Here is a 21,178-nt window from a genome sequence, read left to right as displayed (position 1 = left end):
TTTTCTTAACATATCTTGCATTATTTGTCTCAGAGGTACAGATCTGAGATTCAACAGTCCTGCACAATTCACAGCGCTTAACAGAGCACGTACCCTCCCCAGTGTCTATCACCCAGTCACCCCATCCCTCCCACCCCACCCCCCACTCCAACAACACTCAGTTTGTTTCCTGCAATTAAGAATTCCTCATATCAATGAGCTCTCCATTCATAAATGAAAAATAATGCAAAACCAATGAGAATTGGGGCCTGGTCAACATCACAGAGTTCTTTCTTGCTATCGTTCTCTTTAGGAAAAACACATACAAACACCCGCCTCTTTCCGGTGAAGCAGGGATTCCAGAAGCATATGCAAGCACCTAAGCTCAGCCCTAAGCAGTGCGTGTAGCATACCAAGGTCCTCGCAGAGAGAAATGGCTGAAAGAGTGAAAGAGGCACACGCGATGCCACAGATCGCTGCCCCAGCCCACACATCGCTTTAGATGACTCTCCGTGTTCGCCGGAGGTTGACTGTGGTCATTAGTTCCCTGTACTCTGAGATCATCCAACAGAGAGCTTCAGTATTTGGTGTGGTTCACCGGGAATAGCATTTCACCTTGGGGCACCTGGGTGGCTCAGTCGGTTAAGCGTCTGCCTTTGGCTCAGGTCATGATCTCAGAGTCTGCTTGAGATTCCCTCTCTCCCTCTGCCCCTCCCGCTGCTCGCATGTGCACTCTAAGTAAAATAAATAATCTGAAAAAAAAAAAAAATTTCACCTTCCCATCCCACAACATAAAGCTCATGGAGAGTGATCAGAAAGGAGGGTGATGACATGGCCCCAGTATTAAATGAATAGTGGGCATAACCTGAGTGATGACACAGAAAGCCAGACCTTGAGAAAGGAGAAAACACAGTCTCCTTCTCTGACCTTTTTTGGTGTCTGACTTCATGTACCATGACATGATAAAACAGCTCTCCCCTGTGCCAGGGTCTCACCACTCAAAGCTAGACCATGGTAGGTCTTCTTATTTTTTAGGAAGAATAAAATTCAAATTTCCCTTAAATTCTTAAATACATTTCAGGTTGCCTTTGCTACTGTGCTGATGGTGTGCTGGCTGGAAGTCAGTTGTAGAGAAGGATGGGGTGGACATGATTCTATCAGCCCACCCCAAATTTAAAGTCTGCTGGGGAAGGAGAGCAGACTTTAGAATTAGGCAGATGTGCACTTAACCCTAACTCGGCCACTCTCTAGCTGATGACCTTCACCAGTTTGTTTCACTTCTGCATAACTCTCTTGTCGACATCTACTTTACAAGGTTGTCAAAGGGAAGTAGAAATAATATATGTAACATCTGGCACAGATAAGAAGTCCTCGTATCTTAGCAGTTAAAGGAGAAGGAGTGGTGACAATTGTCATCACTGTGAGCCTTGTCGGGGAGACTGGGTCTAGGCAGAGGGAAGGGCCAAGTTCACCCTTAGATTTCCCACGCTACCTCCTGGACCGGGAGGGAAATTATTCACCCAGGATTATACAGTCAGAGTTCCACAGTGGAGATTTGAATTCAGGGCTGTCTGAGTCCAGAGCAAGTAGTGGAGGTTTCCAAGCAAAGAAAACATCAAGGTAAAGGCATAGCATAGAAGGACAGTAGGGATGATGATTAGATGAGCTCTGGAGTCAGACAGGCCTGTGTTTAAGTCCCCACTCTGCCATTTACCAGTTGTATAGCTTAATGCCTCTAAAACCTCAGTATCTTCACCCCAAAAATCAGCATATTGACTGTCAGGGACTGAATGTATGTTCCCTTCCAAACCTTCCTGTTGCAGCCCAGACCACCAGTGGTTCTGGTTTGGAGGGAGGAAGTTAACGAAGGTTAGGTGAGGTCATAAGGGTGGGGCCCTGATCTGCTAGGATTAGTGTCCTCGTAAGAAGAGACATCAGAGAGCTCTTGGTCTCTATCTCTGTCTCTCTCTCACACACATTCTCTCTGTCTCTGTCTCTGTCCCTCTCTTCTCCCACCACGTGAAAACAGTGAGACAGCAGCTGCCTACAAGCCAAGAGGAGAAGACTCAAAACGAAACCTACCTGGGGAGCACCTTGATCTTGGACTTTCCAGCCTCCAGCGCTGTGAGAAATCAGTTTCTGTTGTCAAAGCCACCCCGTGGGTGGTATTTTGTTACAGCAGCCCACACAAACGAATACACTGGGTCCTGACTGGAAAGCCTAGGCCGTTGAACCTGGGCCAGTGCATCACACCGCGGCCAGAGGCAGGAGAGTCGTAACTGTGGTCCAGGAGAGAAGTGACAGGTCAAAGCCGAAGGGCTCTGTAGGACCTGCAGTGGGAAACCAGGACAAGGAGACAGATGGTGGGACGAGGAGGCCTGAGCCAGGGAGCAGCATTGGAAGCAGATGGGCAGGGGGTGGTTTGCTGCGAACCATTCAACCCAGAGGCTGCGGCCCCCTCGGGTATGGAGGGCTCCATCTCCACGTGTGCCCGTGGTGCGGGGCGGCCAAGGCTGACCACTTAAGGGCAGCCAGCAGGACCGGGCAGGGGAGAATCAGCTCGCAGCGGTGCTGGTGGAAGCAGCGGCGTCCACATGTCAGGGGCACACAGTTCACAGCCCACATCATCAGGAATGAGCCGTGGGCGCCAGAAAGCTCTGGCCTCAGAGATGAGTGTCAGCTGCTCAGACAGGGAAACGGGACATTCGAGGATGGATGAAGGCGGGAGGCACGCTGGGGCCCAGCCAGAGAAGCCGATGAAGGGAAAGGAGGGATTGGGGAGAAGCCAGGCTGCTCGTTTCTGACCCGCTTCCCATTGATTGCTCCCTGCAGCCATGCAAAGGAGGATTCATTTACTTAGCCACTTACGGAGTAACTACCCTGTGCTGGACACCCATCGAAGCGCTGCGGACACCACAATAAAAAGACAGACATGAGATAGCGTATTTTTAAAGAGGAAATACAGACAATAAACAGGCAGACCGAAAGAGAAGAACATTTCAGATGGGGGAAAGCACTATAAACTGAGCAGGGTAAGGTGAGGGGAAAAGGAGGGAATGGGGCAAGGAAGGCTTCTTTCGACAAGGTAGACAAGAAGGCTGTCTCAGAAGGGCACAGTTGAATTTAACCTGAATGACCAGAAGGACGCCCCTCTAGGCAGCCCTGGAGGGACATCCCAACATATGACAGAAGCTCCCTTCCCCCAAATTCCCCAGTCAGTGTCAGAAGGTGAAGCAGAAAGCAGCATCTCTGTGGCATTTCTTCCCCTAGACTCTCTCCCAGCCTGAATATCAATGTGGACCGTTTGCCTCTTCCCCCGGCCGCTCAGTGTAGATCGAGTACCTACCACGTACCAGCTACTGTGCTAGGCGCTGACACGTGACCGCAATCCAAGGGCAAGTCCGCGAATGCATCCAAACTGTAGACCAGAACAGGATTCGATACTTAACGTGGCCTCCACTGAGATCAAAATTAAGCTAAGGAGAAGTATGTGCGTGTATGTGCGCGTGTGCACTGCGTGTGTTTACCCAGATAAACGTGTAGCTGGCAGCATGGGAGCCTGCAGACAAAAAGCAGAAGTCTCCACGTATATTTGGCCCAAGCGCGCATCAAGGAACTCTTCTTCCACACGCTCAGCCACCACAAGGCTTGCCACATTCCGAGAAGCAAAGACGGGGTCTGAGATAGTCATCTTGCTGGGAGGTTCGTTCTGAGCTAAAAATACAGAAGAGGAAAACAATGATCTCAGCAAGGTAAAATTGCCAATAGGTGAACAAATGAAGCAGACAGAATGTGAACAGCAATTTGGCCGTCCTCCGGGGAAGGGGGCGAGCGCGCATGGCTAATGCCAGGGTGGCCCCAACAATAGCTAAAGCCCAGAAAAACTGGTGATCCGACGACTCCTGAGAGTGCGCACTCCTGGCCGCCCCGAAGCATTCTTGGGATGGGGCGCCAGGGGTGGGGGGGATGAGAAGGGAGCAAGGTGACAAGCTGACAGGAAGGAGAATGAGTATGTCTTTTTTCCCACACCTTCAGGTATCCCCACGGATCCTACTTAACATTCTTTTTTTCCGGTGTGGATTTTATGCACGGATGGCAAGCAACGTGGAAGGAAGCAGGAAATTTCGTTTTTGTTTGGGCTTGGCCAGGACCTCAGGGCAGCCAGCTTGTTGCTTTATTTTAAGAAAGCAGCTGTATTTTAGCTGGGCGAGTATGTTTCGCACAGAGATGTTAAAGTGCCATCTTCCAGAATGGTTGGTCCAGAGAGGGATCGGGAGGGAGCTGGGGGACATGAGAGACCCAGCCCTGTCTCCATCACAGTCTGAATCTGTGAAAATAATCTGGTGACTCCTCGTCCCCCTGGGCGGTGGGGGGGGGGTGTCTTTGGCCCCCTCATCTGCCCGGCAAGGGCATTAGTACCTGGAACCCCCACATCTCACTGGGATTCCGAACCGCTCGGGTTACCAGGAAAAGCCACACAGGTGCGGGGTTTCGGCTGCTTCGGGGTCTCTAGGATGCCCCCCTCAGAAAGCTCTTGGCTTGAGCCGGGAAAGAACACTACCACATTTTTCTTGGCTTTTTATAGGGTGTTGATCCAAGGATCTGTTTTTACATTTGAATGCTGCAGTCAACTGTAGCATAATAGATTGCAGACCTTTGTGAGAAACCACTGCGAGGGCTTCAGCAGGGAACTGTGGGCGGCTGCCGGGAACTGCACAGTCAGCAGGTTAGAACTGGGCACTTGTCCATGTTTTCCTTATTTTTAAAGGAGTCATTGACCTTCCACAGGCCTGTATCAAAATAGGGCGAACAAAACGCTGCCAGACGCGGCGGGACTGGGAGAGAGCTCTTTCAGGGGCTGCGAAGGGCTTCATTTGGTCTATTGAGTGTCATGGAAATTCGGAGTGGGACTTAGAAGCCTCCCTGGCTCCGGGCCAGGTGGAAAGGTTTGGAAAAAAAGCAGAGCCTCCCGCGGGGAGCGAGCAGGGTGGGAAAGCAGCTGTGCGGGCGCAGCCCCCCCGGAGGGACGCGAGGAGCCCCAGTTGCCCCTCGTGCCAAAGCACATTCAGAAGTCCCCGCGAGAGTTCGGATGAACGGGACAGCCCGTGTCACATGCCCCGGGAGCATGCTGGGAGCTTGTAGAAAGTTCTTCTCACTAGGCGTGGTCCCACCCAGCACGCCATTCATTCCTGTATGCCTTCATTCATTCATTCTGCAAACCGTCCCTCAGGGCCTCCTGTGCTTGAGACACCGAGAATGCAGGGATGACAGTCTCTGCCACTCTTCTCTGAGAAGACCCTCTAGAAAAGAAACCACTATGCCAGGAAGCCAGGCCAGAGTGGCCGTGGGAGGATTAGGAGGAGACCTGCCTCGGATGTCCCCCACATCTGCCATCTCCAGGGGACCTCCATTCATTTCAGCCGTCACCACGGGAATTCCTGGTCACCCTGTACTGGGCAGGAGACTTCGTCCCTCCACACGATGGGCTGCAGAATCCAAGTGAGGCCAGGTTCAGACACTCACTCCCCCTCACGTGCAAAAGCTAAGGGAGAGGCAGTGTCTCTCTCCCCATCCCCCCACAACTGTTGGGGTCGAGCTTGCATTTTAATTTTAAGGAGAATTATCACCACCACAACTAAAGGCACTGCTCCTTAGTCCCAGCTTCTAGGCCTGAGCTAGAAGGATAGGCTGTGTCTGGGAGCTGCAGAGGGCCTTCCTAGAAACACAGATGTCACTCTGGGTAGGCAGGCTGCCCGCTCTGGGCTTTGGGCTGTTCTGGAACTAAAAGGGGGTTGGAAACCATCTGGCAGGAGAGAAAACAGAAAGTGTGGCGGGCAGCCACCCGAGGCTTCTCTCCTGCCCTCCTCTTCCCTGGGCTGGCCTTCCTAAACGCCCAGCAAGCGTGGACTTGTTTTCTGCTAAGCTCTCGGGTTTAGGTGAATGTGTGTGTATGTGTGTGTGGGTGTGTGTGTGTGTGTTTACAGCCTACAGAGAAACAGCACATGGGGAAGCGTGTGAGAGATAAAGCGATCAGAGAAAAGATGCCAAGCAAGGAGTCGAGAGCTGCCTCTGGCCGGTCTCCAGAGCCACTGTGATTTTTGTGGTCGATAATCACAGTACTGTGCTTGAATATGAAGAATATCTTCAGAGCTGGGGCCGGGGAGGAGCCTGACTCCCTGGAAAGGCGTATTACCACCAGGCGAACGGGATAGTAATTAATCATTGGGGTGAACTTGAGCCCCTTGGGATGCGCCTCCAACTGAATAATGGTATCTTTATTTTGGGAAACTCTGAAACTGAGATGCTCTTCCCAACATGATTCCCATCACCGCCGCCTTCCCTAACGCAAATGAAACTTCTGGAGTAAAGCCTAGTGACTGTATTGTCATGTTTTCAACTTTAGAGTTTTATTCTCCAGACTTCCAGATCTTGTTAGCTCTGATGAATCCATTCTGGCGGAGACACATCGTAATAATTCCAAACTTCAGACAACTTAAGTTATGAGTTTTTATGTATACCAATATAAATATATATTTTTTTCTTCCAGCTGCTGTACCTTTCTTATTATTAGGATCGAGTTAACAAACAAGTCCCATGAAAAGGAAATCTATTCTTTTCTATGTATGCTAACTTAGACATGGGTATGAAAGTTAGCTTTATGCTATCTGTGAAGAAAGGTTTGCTAAGGATAAATGAGGACAATCAACCAAATCCCAGTCCACTTTTCTTTAGCCTACTTGAAGAAATACATATTTGAATAACTGCAGCAGTACCCATTTACATGTAAACATTTTTTTTTAAAGATTTTATTTATTTATTTGAGACAGAGAGAATGAGAGACAGAGAGCATGAGAGGGAGGAGGGTCAGAGGGAGAAGCAGACTCCCTGCCGAGCAGGGAGCCCAACGCGGGACTCGATCCCGGGACTCCAGGATCATGACCTGAGCCGAAGGCAGTCGCTTAACCAACTGAGCCACCCAGGCGCCCCCATGTAAACATTTTTTTATGCTACTTACAAATGATTCTTATTTTTTTCTTCAGAGCTGATCCTCAGAGAACCTGTAGGTTCACTTTGCTTAACCACATTTTCATTACCCTATACCCAATTTGAAATTGATAAAAATGCTTTGCTTCCCATATTATTTCCCCCAAAGTTAATTTGAATTAATAATGTCATTATATGGTAGAGTTTCTTTATAATCTGATACTGCTAAATGGACAGGTGGATAGATGGACAGATGAATCTGGAATAAAACCTGACTTATGTCCCTGTTTCCCTCAGATATAGGCCTCCGGGTTTCAGGAGACTCCCTGGGACCTAGAAAGCATGTCCATTCCTCTCACGAGTTCTTTGCCATCCAAGACACACTTCTACCCCTGACCGAGTAACACAACTTACCAACGCCAGGCCTGCGCCAGGGGCCTCGAGGCAGCGACTTTTCCCTTTTGTGCCTACCTTAGCTAGTTGGCCAGTTACCCACTCAGATTTGGCTCTGCTTTGGGTTCAACCTTCAGGATCTGAAATGAACAAATTGGCCTGCAGACTGGAACGTGATTTGAGCGACAACCAACCCAGCATGGCTTTGAGACCCTGATCTTGTCCCGCAGATTTTGGTAAATAGTGCTCCCACCTTGCTCCCCACATACCAGCCTTCTCTCCCCCTCCCCACGCCCCTCCCCGTCCCCTTCCCAAGTCCGGACTTGGTGGGGGGAGGGGGCTTCGGCATGGGGAGGGGAGACAAGATTAGATAGTCTTCTGACAAAGTCTCTCAGGAATGCCTCATCTCTGATGTAGGTAAACTCCTACTAGCTGCTAACTATCTGGTCTCAAATCGAGATAGCTTTGGATTCAGCACAGCTTCACTTCCTAAAGACGTAATTAATGTTATTTAAGGAAGCCTGGTACTCTGCCCCTTGGTTGTGAACCTTCCGCTCCAGGGTAAAATGATCGATGGCTTCCTACTAAAATCTTCCTCTGGTCCTCATCTCTTATTTTCCCTTTCAAATAGGAGCATTTCTTTTATTTAGCCAAGAGAGCTCCTTTATTTTTTCCCCTCAGCTGTTCAAAGTACCCAAACATTCTCCATGAATCTAATTTTGCCTTTAATCTCTAACACTGCCCAAATTTTCCAAAGTTTTCTCTCAAAAATATTTTTTACATTTTGTTTACAAAATATAGGACAAATTAAGAACAAGTACCCCAGGTCTATCATTTGTTACTATAAAATATGAAGTAAGTACAACATAAATCATGTTTGTATGTGTAAAATACGAGGCAAAGCCTCTGCTCCTTCCATAGGTCCAGGCGACCTCCCAGACGTAAGTCCTGATAAAGGTTTAGCGCCTTTCCTTCCAGACTTTTCCTGGGCTTATACAAACACGCTTAAACATTTTCAGGCCAAACATCAAGCTTTCCTTGTTTCTGTTTTGCTCCTCACCACATACGAATGACTAGGAAATTCTGATGACTCTACCCTCAACACCGTCCAAAATCCATGGCACTCACTTCTTCCCACCTGCCCCACCATGCTCGACGCATGCCGCCATCATTTCTCGCTGGTTGACTGGGTAAGTCTCTAAGTAGCCTCTTCATTCTCTCCCCTTCCCTCTAAACGTGTCGATGCTCTGGACACACACCAACTCTAGTTAAGCAGGAAGTGGATTATTGGCAATCTTGGGGAGTTCACAGAATCGATGAGAAGGGAGTCGACCTCACCTCAGAAATCAGCAGGAACCCAGAGAGGCTGAGAAGCCGCCGCAGTGACATCATGGTACCGTATGAGCTTGTTATGCTGCCCCGGCTGGACTGCCACACTTCCCCAGCATGGGCCCCCTCGTGGCACTAGGCTCGGGGATCCCCTGGCCCCTGGGCTGGCCGCCTCTGCCACCGCTGGAATAAATCTGCCGCCTTGGCCCAGGTCTTTGTCCCACCGGCACTAGATTTGGAGTCCCTGGTGGAGCACCCACGCCCATTCCTTAGCATTCAGAACTGGCGGAGGGAGTCTCTGGGCTATTCAGCTTCTGGAGGAGGGGGGGGTGGGGAAAGTCTCCCACCAAGACCCACGTGGTGGGGGAATCTCCCAAACCAAATGGGGGCTCAGAGGCTTGTCAGCTGAACGACAATAGCATCACTACAAACACTTACATTCCATTTCCCACATAACAGATGGAGGAAGGTTTTCATATTTAAATTCGTCAGGCTATTCTTCTGTTTTAAGCCTTCCAATGGCTTCCCATTGCCCTTAGAAGACAGTCTCAACCACTGGCCCCCCATAGTAGATGCACTGGTGGAAGACCCCAGAACCGTCACCAGGGAGTCAAATGGGATCCACACCAAAGTCAGGCGCGTGAGCTTAACAGTCCTTGATGTCAGCAGAGCCGCATGCCCTTCCCACGTGCCTCTGCAGGTAAGTGCGTCTGGGCCCTGTTGCTGTTCAGTGGCTTAGTTCGAAGCATGGTAAAACCCTGATGTAATAAGCTAATTTCAATTCTCTAGTTTATCACGTGCGTACAATGTGCCCTGCACAGGTCCAGGAAAGAATGACCATCTTCAGACAAATCAGTAACATTTGCAGAGTGGTTCACCATCGACAGCATGCTTTCATATACTTTAAACCGTCTGATTCTCAAAATGCTCCTGTGAAGAGGTAGGACAGATATCATTACCTCATTTGAACAGGTAAGAAAACTCAGTCTCGGAGGTGGAGAACGCCCTCCTCAAGCACAGCAGGTGTAAGGGGGGTGTGGTTATCTAGATGAAAACCTATTCCTTCTTAACCCTTATTAATGTCCCTTACAACCAGTGAATTCACCAGGCATTCTAAGTGATCAAGGTTTTATTGGTGGGTGTGAGGAGGTGAATAAGCAAAGTCATGGGATCCCAAATCCGAGGCAGGAAGGGGTAAAATGAAGGGAGCTAGGTTATTGGTGGGTTTGGGAGTAGCCAGCTCCAATGGACATGCCCAGGCAGGTTCCAGGGCCGAGAGCAAACCACACACTGGGCCACACCCCACCTACCACCCTACCGCACACACCACCATTCACGGTAGGTGGAATAAATGAAAATGGCCATTGGGGACAGCCTCAAGGAGGAAATTAAATATCAAAGAGACTGAGGGAAGGAGGTGGGGCAGGAGGCCTTATGAAACTGGCTGGCTGGGCCCTGTATCTCCAGGCCTCTCCTAGGGACAGACACCGCAAGTGGGGGTAGGCATTAGCAGAAGGTAGGTGTTGCCTGGCAGGACTGGGGCTGTCATCTCTACCAAGACTCAAGAGAGAAGCTGCCCTAGGTCCAGTCTTGCTGCTTTGAGAACTTTTTTATAGAAGCAAGACAATCACAGCTCCCACACCCTTCAGTTTCTCAGAGAGTAGATCTCCTGGCTGAGGCACCTTCTCTTCAGTGTTGGGTTTCCCCCAAGGTGGCAGCCCATGGATCCTTGCTCCAGGGCGTGACATTTAGTGCCTCTGTCCCCTCCCTCGCCGTTGCCCTCCGTTTTACCACGTCGGCCAAGCCTGGCCTCAGACAAGAGCCCAAGTGTCTCAGGACCAAATGTAAATCACCAGCACAATGCCTCTTTGTAGTCTGTTCACACCTTTCATCCTGGAGTTTCAAAGTGCAGTGCAAATGTTAACTTGTCCTCAGACACCTCAGGAGAGGCAGGGAGGTGGCAAATGCTATTACCATCTCCTGCTTTATAGAAGTCAGCCAGGCTCCAAGCCATGAACCATCTTGCTGGAGGCCTCCTGGTGAATAATCGGATGTCCTGGGGACCTACATCTAGTCATTAACTATATAATGTCACTGCCAACATACCACAAATATCAGCCCTCTAATTGATAACTATTTTCTTCCCTCGCTTCCTTCTTTCTCTCTTCCTTTGGAGGCTGAGTTCTCCTAGAGCTTTGTAGATAAGTTGTACAAATTGGCACAGCCACCATCTTCAGTTGCCCTTCCAGAGGTTAGATTTAATCAGCTCCTTTGCTGTGTGTTTGGCGTAGATGAAATAAGGAAATAGGGAAATGGTTTTGGTTACGTCACTGTGTTATTGAGAGCAGATAGTCAATCACAGCATCCACACTCCATGCTGCCCCCTTCTAGGGGATTCGCCCCCTCTGGCTGAGAAGAGCAGCTCTGATTGTAACTGAAATGGGGTGACCATCTTCTGTCACACATCACTGTACTCCCATCGAAGATACACCTGATGGAACCAGGGACCCAAGTAGTCCAGAGGTTTGCCTGTGACTTAAACAGGGGACTGGAAACAAAGCTCTATTCAAAAGGGAATTTAGGGGTGCCTAGCTGGCTCAGTCGGTTAAGCATCTGCCTTCAGCACAGGTCATGATCTCATGGTCCTGGGTTCGAGCCCTGCGTCAGGCTTCCTGCTCGGTAGGGAGTCTGCTTCTCCCTCTCTCTCTGTCTCCTGCTCATGCTCTCTCTCTCTCTCAAATAAATAAATAAAATCTTAAAAAAAAAATAAAATAAACAGGGAATTTAATGGTGGCGGGGGAGGGTTTGGGGATGGCGAGCTTCCATTAGGGGCTCAAACAAAGAAAAGTGGGCAGGCATAGGGTGAAAAGATACCGGATGAGTAGTAAATCAGATCAATGGCAGAGAACTAAAGAATCCAGAACTTAAGCTACCATGTGAGTAACAGTTTCAAGGACTCTTTGGAACTTCTATAGATTCTGAACAGCCTTGAAGTTGTGGTGTCTGTGAGTCTAAGCCATGCCATGGTCACATTCTTCTTTATACATTCCTAACTCCTTTATTGTTCTTCTTTATAATATGCCCCCATTCTTAGCCTGAGATCAGAAATACCCAACTAAGGATTTCATTTAAGTTCTGTGACTTATATGCCTAAGTCAATATAAAGTTGAGCCAGCTACTTGTTTTTTATGCCTCAAAGCTTTCATCAGCAAAATAGGGATAATTATTTCTTAGGCCATGCCTAGGGAGTTGATTGGACTTCGTAAATATCTAGTTGATTTGAAGTGAGGTTTTTCTCGCTGTTATAACATCTAATCACTAAGCAATCACTGAATGTCTACCTGATTTGATTATTTAGAAATCTGAAGTTATGACTGGCCTTCTCAAGCCTGTCACATAGTCATCTTAAGAATGAGATAATGTTGGGGGTGCCTGGTGGTTCAGTCAGTTAAGCATCTGCCTTTGGCCCAGATCATGATCCCGGGGTCCCGGGATTGAGCCCCATGTCAAGCTCCCTGCTCAGTGGGGAACCTACTTCTCCCTCACCCTCTGCTGTTCTCCTGCTTGTTCTCTCTCTCTCTTTGTCAAATAAATAAATAAAATCTTAAAAAAAAAAAAAAAAGAATGGGATAATGTTAGCTTTGCCACCCAGAAATTCTGACCAATCCCTAAGTGGCGGACCAGTAAACATACTAATGCTGACTGTCCCATAATCCCAGTTTCTTCAAATACTGGGATTTCACCTGTGAGAGAGATTAGATTATAGAAGACACCAGTTACTGTCTGAATGGTACAAATAAATCTCATCTAAGAGAGAAAGAAATTCAAATGGACACCGTGGGCTCAGGAGGAAAAAAAATACAACACACATAAAACATTTTTTTTAAATTTTTTTTTATTCTTATGTTAATCCCCTCACATAAAACATTTTTGAGAAATGAGATCATTGATATTTTGATCAGTCAATCTTAGCTATTAAGTACCACCATCTCTGCCAAGCTAATTACCTGCAAATGAAGAGCCAGCCCTAGCCAAGAGCGGTGTCACCAGCATCCAGCTCCGCAATCACATTATGGAAAGGAAAAACCCAGAAAGGAAGCAAGAGCAGGGCAAAGCCCGAAGAAAGGAAAATCGCTAAGTGCAGGGCAGCACTCCCCTGAAGGATGCCTTGCCCTCAGCAGGTCCAGCACCCCTGTGGCCTGAGGGGAAGCTGCAGGCGGAGGAGGGGCCCAGCTGTCAAATGAGCTTGTCACCTGCTTTCTCAGCACCCAGCCCCTGTCAGCCATTCCCTCAGATGGCTGGTGGGATGGCTCCTCCGGAACTTCCCTTGGCCACCCCCCACTCTGATGGGCATCCGTCCTAGGCTCTGTTCCCCGTTTCAGGAGTAACTTCCGGGGACCCACAAGCTCTGCTAAGATTCTAAAGCTGCCACTCATTGGTAAGAGGAGTGAAGTGGCTTTGGGGGGCAAGAGGAGCAACAACTGGCTTTCTGGGGGGCCCGGTGGCCAAGGCATTTTACTTAGGCAGGAATTTGGGGAGGCAAGTCCATGTGAGTTTCTTTTCCCAAAGTATATGAAGGAGAGGGGAAATTCTTGCATCCCATCCTGAACCACAAAGACCGTTTTTGTTAGAGCTAGGGTAGATCTAGGTTTGGAGGAGCCTGAATTTTATATCATTTGAGGAGAGTTCCTCTTTTAAAAAAAGAATACAAAATTAAGTACAGGATCTCCTTTAAAAAGCCACGAAGCTTAAGTTTCATTAGCATCATGGAAAATCTGCCTCTACTTAGAAGTACATTTGTTTTCTGTCATTCTGTCTCTCTCTCACTTTATTTCTCCCTGTCTGTCTCCACCACTGCAGGTGCATTTTCCCTGGCAGTAGCTGAAACAAGGCAGGTTATGTGAATATTCACTTGTGTTTTCTGGAATGTTCTTAGCATCTCTCCCTCGGAGAGTCTCCAGTAGCACAATGAAACCTTTTTGGCACTGAGAGATGGACTCGAGGCAGAGAAACGAATCCCCCTCGGAATCTCCTCTACTTTGGGTATTCCTGCCTGCCTGGCTTTAGGACTCTGGGTTCTGAACTCGGGTCAGCTGTCAATTCACAGAGTCACGGTTATGGGTTGGATTATGTCCCTCCAAAATTCGTATGTTGAAGTCTTAATCCCCTGTACCTCAGAAAGTGATTTTATTTGAAGAGAGAGTCTTGGCAGGGGCAATCAAGTTAAAATGAGGTCATTAGAGTGGGCCCCCATCTAATATGACTGGTGTCCTTACAAAAAGGAGGATATTGGATGCTGACACACACATCGGGAAAATGCCATGTGAACTTGAAAACAGAGATTGGGGTGACGTTCCTACAAGCCAAGGAAAGTCAAAGATGATCCACAAACCCCCAGAAGCTGGGTAGAGGCAGAGAACAGATTTCCCTCACAGCCCTTAGAAGAACCGACCCTGCCTACACCTCGATCTTGAACTTCTAACCTCCAGAACTGTGGAACTGTAAATTTCTTTTGCTTAAGCCTCTTGCTCTGTGGTCCTCTGCTGTAGCAGCCCTCTTATCTTAGTACAGGAAAGCTCGGGTCCATCTCCCCTCTACACCATTTGCCACAGAATAAAGACCAAAAGAATGCTCTTTATCATCTGCCCTGCAAGGCAGCAACCAGAACAGACCTAGGAAAGGGCTTTTTTTCTGTACTATTTATCAAAAACAACTTATAACCAGAGGTTCTCTAAGCACTTTTGCTGAAAAGGCCTCTTTTATTCGCTTGATTGTATTACGAATGATTTCATTCCAGTCATCAGTCATCATATGAGAGAAAGGTTCGAGAAATTTTTCTTGAATGTACTCAGCCACTCTTGCAGTCCCAGGCTTTCATTCCAGGAGAGGCCAGCCTTTGTTCGTGAAATGTCAGCAAGCGTTTATTGAGCACTTACTAGAGCGCAGATGCTGGGCCAGGGCTGGGAGACAAAGCTTCCTTGGACAGAGACGGGCTTTCCAGGAACTGTAGTCTGGCGTGCACACAGATGTAGCAAAGAGCCACGGATACGGCACAGCGTGAGAAGTGCTACCGTGTGATGTGTGTAAAATATTGTGGAAGCTCGGAGTTGGGAGAATCCGTGAAGGACAGCTTTAATGGAGAGGACATTCCAGTTGGGCTTTGAAGGCCGAGTTAAGAGTTTGCTAGGCAGAGAAAGAGGGAGGCAGAAGGAAAACCATGGACAGTTTGGAGTAGGTTGACTAAACTAGTGTGACCTCAGCACAGTGGTCACCGGGCCCTCAACAAGTGCGTGTGGCAGGACGAGTGAGCAGGAGTGAGTAGGAGTTGGGGACTGAAACTCAAAAGTCAGAATCAGTCTTCTTGATGTTTTGTGTGTCCTGACGTTGCTGAGCAGCTCCAGGAAGCCTGACCTGGGTGTCAGTCAGATCACAGGGAAAGGTCTTGACAAGGCTCTTCTTGTCCTCCATTTGGGCCAATCCATAAGGCAAAGGGCATGGAGCTAGGAGGAAGGTGGAAAGGAGCAGAAGAAGGGGGGGGCAGTCCTCTTGGCATCCGGCCGCTGCTAAGTGCTAAGTGTTCGATTTTCACTTTGTGACTTGCTCCGACAGTTTCCTTTCTACTCTGCTTCGGGTTCTCGGATGACCAGAGACCTCTGCACTCGGCTCGAGGCAGCTGTGGGAGTCTTCCCGCTTTGGCCGCTTAACCTGGTCAAATCCACCCAGTCATTTACTCAGCAAACACTTCAGGCGTTGTGCTAGGCACCAGACGTGCCCCCAAAGCATCCAGGAGCGAATGTCACCCTTTCCCCCCACGAAGCCAGTTGTCAGGGCTGTGGCCAGGAGGCAAACAGCACACAGCTGGGAGGCCGAGCGACCTGGCTGCGCAACTTTTTAGCCGGGTGACCTGAGATACATCCCTCGCTGTCTCTGATCTGTGGATTCCACATGTTTAAAATTAGGTTTGTGATTTTTTCTCACCCTCTGTGAAGATGGTAGAGTAAAATAGCGACTGTGAAAATCCTTTCTCGTCTGAGAAACCCTAGACAATTCTTATTTGTTACTGTGACCAGACCAGTTAGGTGAGTGGGAGCCTAAGTGTATTCATCAGACTCTCTCTATGGGAAGTCACAGGAAGCCAAGCCAAGCTCGCCACAGCAACAAAGGAGTTTATTGACTCGTTTACCTGGGAAGATCCTGCCGAAGCCCAGAGTCAAAGGAAGAGCTGTGGGATCTAAGGCCTCAGGGAACCAGAGATCTGGCACGCTCCTTGACGACCTTAGTGTCTACTTGTTTCTGCTTCTCCTCACACTGTGGCCTCCTCCTCTCCTGCCCAACACCTGCTTTCTTCTTATGGCAAGAAACCTGGACACTTGCAGCTCCAGCCTGGAGAGAGTAGGTGAGGGGGCAGGAGGGCAGTATGTTACCAGAGGGAGGTGAGTCGACACACGGGGGGACAACAGAGCCCCTGCTGCCACTGTCTTTTGCAATGTGACAACCACGTGCTCAGAGGACACAGTTGGTGGACCCGTTCTGTGCCAGACACTGTTCGAGATCTTGGGCAGGCAGGTCGGCTCCACGGCGCCCAGCTCTCCGGTGCATTCACTCATGACCCAGGGACATCACACGAGGATGTGATCGCTACTCCAAACGAGCTTGTGGCTTTCCAGCAGGGAATGACACAGACGCAGTCCTTTTCTCCTTTCACAGAGAGGGAAAGAGAAACAGTCTGCACAAACCAGAAACAACCCAGTGTCTGCCAACTAATGAAAACGTAAATAGAACGTGATGTATCCATACGATGAAACAGAATTTGGCACCAAAAAGGAAGGAAGTATTGATTCATGGTACAACACGGATGAGTGTCAGAAACATTACACAAAGTAAAAGGAGCTGGTCCGAAGACCACATAATGTATGATTCTATGTCTATGAAAGATCCAGAACAGGCACATCCACAGAGACAGGAAATAGAGTAGTGGTTTCCAAAAGCTGAACAGTGAAGTAGTCGGGAGAGGGGTGGGGCACTGCTCCACTTCTAATGGATATAAGGTTTCTTTTTGGGGTGCCGAAAGTGTCCTAAAACTAGAGTATTGTGATGGTTACACAATTCTGTAAATACACTAAAATCGATTGAATAATGTACTTTACACAGTTGCCTCTTACAGTATATACGGTATATCTCAATAAAGCTGTTTTAAGAAAAGCATACAGAGGGCCATGTAGAAAATGTAAATAGAATGTGAAATAAGGAGTAACTTAATGGTTACTCTGGAATAGATGGAGATGTCACAAGACCCCTCTCAAGAGACCTTGAGAAAAGCTGAGGTCTGAGTGATAGTAAAATCAGTCCTGTGCAGGGAGCTGACGGAGTATCATTCCAGGCAGAGAGGACAGCTGGTCAAAGGCCTTAAGGCAGAAACAAGCTTAGTGCATTCAAGGATCCTAGATGGGGGTGCCTGGGTGGCTCAGATGGTTAAGCATCTGCCTTCAGCTCAGGTCATGATTCTAGGGTCCTGGGCTCGAGTCCCACATTGGGCTCCTTGCTTAGCAAAGAGCCTGCTTCTCCCTCTGCCTGCCACTCCCCCTGCTTGTACTCTTCCCCCCCCCTCTCTGGCACATAAATAAATAAAATATTAAAAAAAAAAAAAAAAGGATCCTAGATGGATAGACGAAGCAGGAGGGAAGCAGGTCATGCGGCTTCATATACACCTGGGTTGGGGGGGTGTCTTTGACTCCAAGTGTAGAAAAAAGTCACTGGAGGATTTAAGAAGGGGAACAGCATGATCTCGATGGTGTTTTTGAAAAATCATTCTGGCTGCTATGGGGAGAATGGATTGTAGGAAGCTAGTACTAAGTTTTGTTTGATTAAAGGCAAAGTATTGAGAAAGAAAAACAAATAAACAGGATTAAATCTCAACCTTCAAGGAGCTAACGGTGTAATGGGAGAAACAATACATAGAGACACCCATAAATCTCAGAAGAAGCAGAATGTGAGAAGTGGCCAGGGAGAGGTTACGGGGTCTCAGAGGCAAACACAGTATTATCTGGTTGGGGAAGAAGCCTGTCAGTAAGGAAGATGTTTAGTTGGAGTGTGATGGATGAGTAGGGAAAGAAGGGAGGATGGTCTCCTGGCAGCCCCAATAAGGCCTGGAGGTGAGAAAGCACAGGGGGTATTAAGAGAAATTATGCCATCCAGTTAATCCACAGAGCAGAAGACAAATAGGGAGCGATAGCGCTCCTAGTTGTCTGATGAAGAGGTAATGACTTAGATGTGATGGGAAGAGTGGAAAGAAGGGGTTAGGTAATGGGAGATGATGGGGAGTTGGGATGAGGCAAGAAAGGTGCCAAAGATAACATGAGGGTTTTCAGCCTGAATATGGAGGGAAGAGAGTCCATACTATTAAGGGAAATCTTAATCCAGTGAAGGTCTGAGCTAGAGGGTGTTACAGTCAAGGCTCTTTCAGTTGAAGCCCACTTATGCTGACTCAAGTAGAAAAGGGAGAATTTATTATAAAAATATAGAATTTATTTCAAAATGTAAGGGTAGACAGTACAGCTGAACCTTACAAGGGTCCGGAATCAGGAATGGGCAATACTTCCGGGGCCATGTTGTTCTTTGGTGATGCTGAGTCATCCCAAGTCTGCAGGGTCTCTCTTTGCTGCCTCTCTTCACTCCGTTTGTGTCTCTTTTACAAACCAGATTTCTCTGCATCTACACACACACACACACACACACACACACACACACACACGACTGAAGACAGCAGCTTCATCTCTGCCTTTGTATCATGTCCCAGTTCAGCCAGGGCAGCAGGACACCCGCTATCATTCCAACCAGCTATGGCCTTGGGTGCAGGATCGTGTCGTTCCAGCCTAACCTGGAGTGGAGGACGTTCTCAGAGGAGGTCCATGTGCTGGGAGGAAAGGCCTAAGAGGTGACGGAAGGATGAGCTCATCTTAGTTGGACTATCTAGCAAGCTATCATGATTTCAATACAAAATGAGAGAGCAAATTGGCAGGATGATAGTCAGGGGCAGTGATTTCGAGGTGACTATCGGGGGCAAATGCCAAAAGAGGAGATGGAGAGGAAAGGGCCAAAAACTTAACCTTGTGAATGTTTCCATTTCCAGGGCAGGGCGGGAAGGTCAGTCAAAGATACCAAGAAAGAATACAGAAAAGGATCCATTGAAAAGTACAAGAAAGGAAAGAGAAGAATATAGAGTCATGGTGTCAGGAAGAGAAGGGAAGGAGAGCTGATCCACAAGACCCACTTGCCATGGAAACCAAGCTCCTGGGGAGCAAGAGCTCAATGTGGCTCTAAGAGTGACCACAATACCTAGCAGGACAAGGGCCTTAAAAAGTATCTGTTGAATTGAATTAAGGTGGCGAACAAAGAGAAAAGCTGTAAGATTTAGCAAGATTGTGGTCCTTAGTGCCTTCTAAGAAAGGAATTGCATTACAGTGTAGAGGCAAAAGTCAGGATAGAAGGAAAGAGTGGAGATTGCCTAATCATTTAGTAATTTGGGTGATAAAAGGGAGAAATGACTTGAAGAGGAAGCAGGGTTAAAGGAATGGCTTGTTATTGTTACTATTATTATTGTTGCTTTTGGTTTTATTTTTTAGAATGGAATAGACTTTATAATTAGAAAAAAGTATTCACAACATATGCACTGAACATATATTCAAGAGATGAGCAATAAGTAGAACCTTCTTAAAGGAGGAGGGAAGAGGTGAAAGAAACCTTAGAAATCTGACAGAATTCTTCTCAGAGACCAAGGAGAAGAAAAAGAGCCTAAAGATCCCAGGAAAACATGAGATAGAGAAGAGCAACATTGAAGAAGCTTCCTCACATGCCTTTCATTTCCCAGTGAAGGTGGAATCTTGTTGGCTTGCCTGGCGCAGGGTTGCGGGCAGAGTATGATGTAGAAGTTTTCAGGACAGCAACCGAGCAGAATGTTGCATGTTGTCTTCAAGAAAGAGGTCATTACCCAACAGTGAGGGGCCGGGTAAAGTTAGGGTAAATTTGTTATGGTCTCAGTTCATACAACTGCAAGGCGTGCTTCAGCTGAAGTTCAATTATACGGATGCTGAAGCAGAGTCCCGTGGTGATCCCTGGGATCAGAAGGGTGAAAAATCTCTAGGTGGTAACAAAATGCTGTGTTGAAAGAGCTTAGCCAGGGGTCAGAGTGTCAAATGAGGTTGATGACTGGAGACCTAGGCGCATTGCTGAGCAGGGCGAGGTAGAGTACAGACAGGGGAAAAGACCAGAAGCTGTGTCAGAGAAGGAAGCCTCCGATGTCCAGCGCAAGAGTACAAAGTCATGGTGAAGGTCAAGATGCCAGTATGCCAAGGAATGGCTCCAGCTCTGGGAAAAAAACAGTTCAAAGCATGAAGGAATGAAGAAACATTTGGTGAACTCTCGCTTACCACCCTGGAGAGGCCCACACTTCCCAAAGAGCTGTTGCCGCAGAGGCTTCTACCCTCCAAGGCGGTTGGTTCCCGCAAAACCCAATGGTAGGAAGTAGACATGAAAGTTTGTCCTAGCATGCGATGGAAAGTGAAAAGGAAATAATAAGCAAGTCATATCTATGGTGGGATGACAACTACAGGGCAATGCTTCATAGAAAGAAAGAAGAAAGAAACGGGGGGAATGGGGAAAGTCACCAAAAGCCAATGCTTTTCGTCCTGGGGTGGGGGGTGGGGGGGGTGTAACTGGGAATGATTTGGCGGTTTTCTTTTTCTTTGTCCCCTCCCCCAATCTTTTTACATTTCGGTGAGACAGGTATTGTTGTTCCAAGAAAAGCTCAAAGACTTTGGAGTCAGGCAGCGCAGTTATGATGGCCGGCAGTGATGGACCACCCACCAAGAGCTAGGCATTGTGCTTGGCGCTTTACATATATTACTTCGAATCCCTGCAACAATGCTCGTGCTGACTATTATCCCCATTTCAGATGTGAAAAATGAAACTCCAACATGATAAGGGACTTTGCCAAGTCCCAAACCCATCTGTATGGCATGTACCTGAACTCACAACCACTTCGATTTTTATCTCTTTTTCTTACTAGATGTCTGACCTTAAGCAAAACATTGAACCTCTCTGAGGCTCAGTTGCTTCACCTGCAAACACACACACACACACACACACACACACACACATATACAAAAATGAATTTGCCATCAGCTCAAGATCTGTATCGGAGCCACCAAAGTGAAGGGGATTAAATCAGCTCCTGGGAGTGGACTGAGCGAAATGGGCTTTCCAGAGAAAAGGAGAAGCCTTGGTTTTTGACCCCGGTTACGCTGTTTGGCTCAAGAACCAAGAGAACCCAGTGTTTGTAAACATTCTCTTTACTAGAAATACAAAGGTTGTTAGTCTAGGTTTTTCTAGGATGATGTTGTAAGCCCCAGTATAAAACGGCAGTGGGGGGGCAAGACTTTAGCTGTTTTCCCAACTCTGACCGGCCCTTGCTCATGCGGAGAGTGTCGCTGGCAGC

The 21,178-nt window shown here is 48.0% G+C and overlaps 1 protein-coding gene across 1 annotated transcript; it reads right to left on the bottom strand.

Annotated features, from left to right (window-relative positions):
* Positions 1 to 203: 203 nt before the first annotated feature.
* On the bottom strand, positions 204 to 5,491 carry LOC145716266 (uncharacterized). Its single transcript, XM_081799045.1, has 4 exons — positions 5,136 to 5,491; positions 3,507 to 3,693; positions 3,333 to 3,397; positions 204 to 2,309 (listed from the first exon to the last, which is right to left on the bottom strand). Exons 1-4 carry the CDS (start codon positions 5,164 to 5,166, stop codon positions 2,227 to 2,229), a joined length of 366 nt encoding a protein of 121 aa, XP_081655171.1. The 5' UTR covers positions 5,167 to 5,491; the 3' UTR covers positions 204 to 2,226.
* Between the last annotated feature and the right edge of the window lie 15,687 nt (positions 5,492 to 21,178).

The sequence above is a fragment of the Leptonychotes weddellii genome, chromosome 11, assembly GCF_054177405.1.
Source record: "Leptonychotes weddellii isolate Sample4059 chromosome 11, ASM5417740v2, whole genome shotgun sequence".
NCBI lineage: Eukaryota > Metazoa > Chordata > Mammalia > Carnivora > Phocidae > Leptonychotes > Leptonychotes weddellii.
This window is presented reverse-complemented; position numbering and strand designations above follow the sequence as displayed.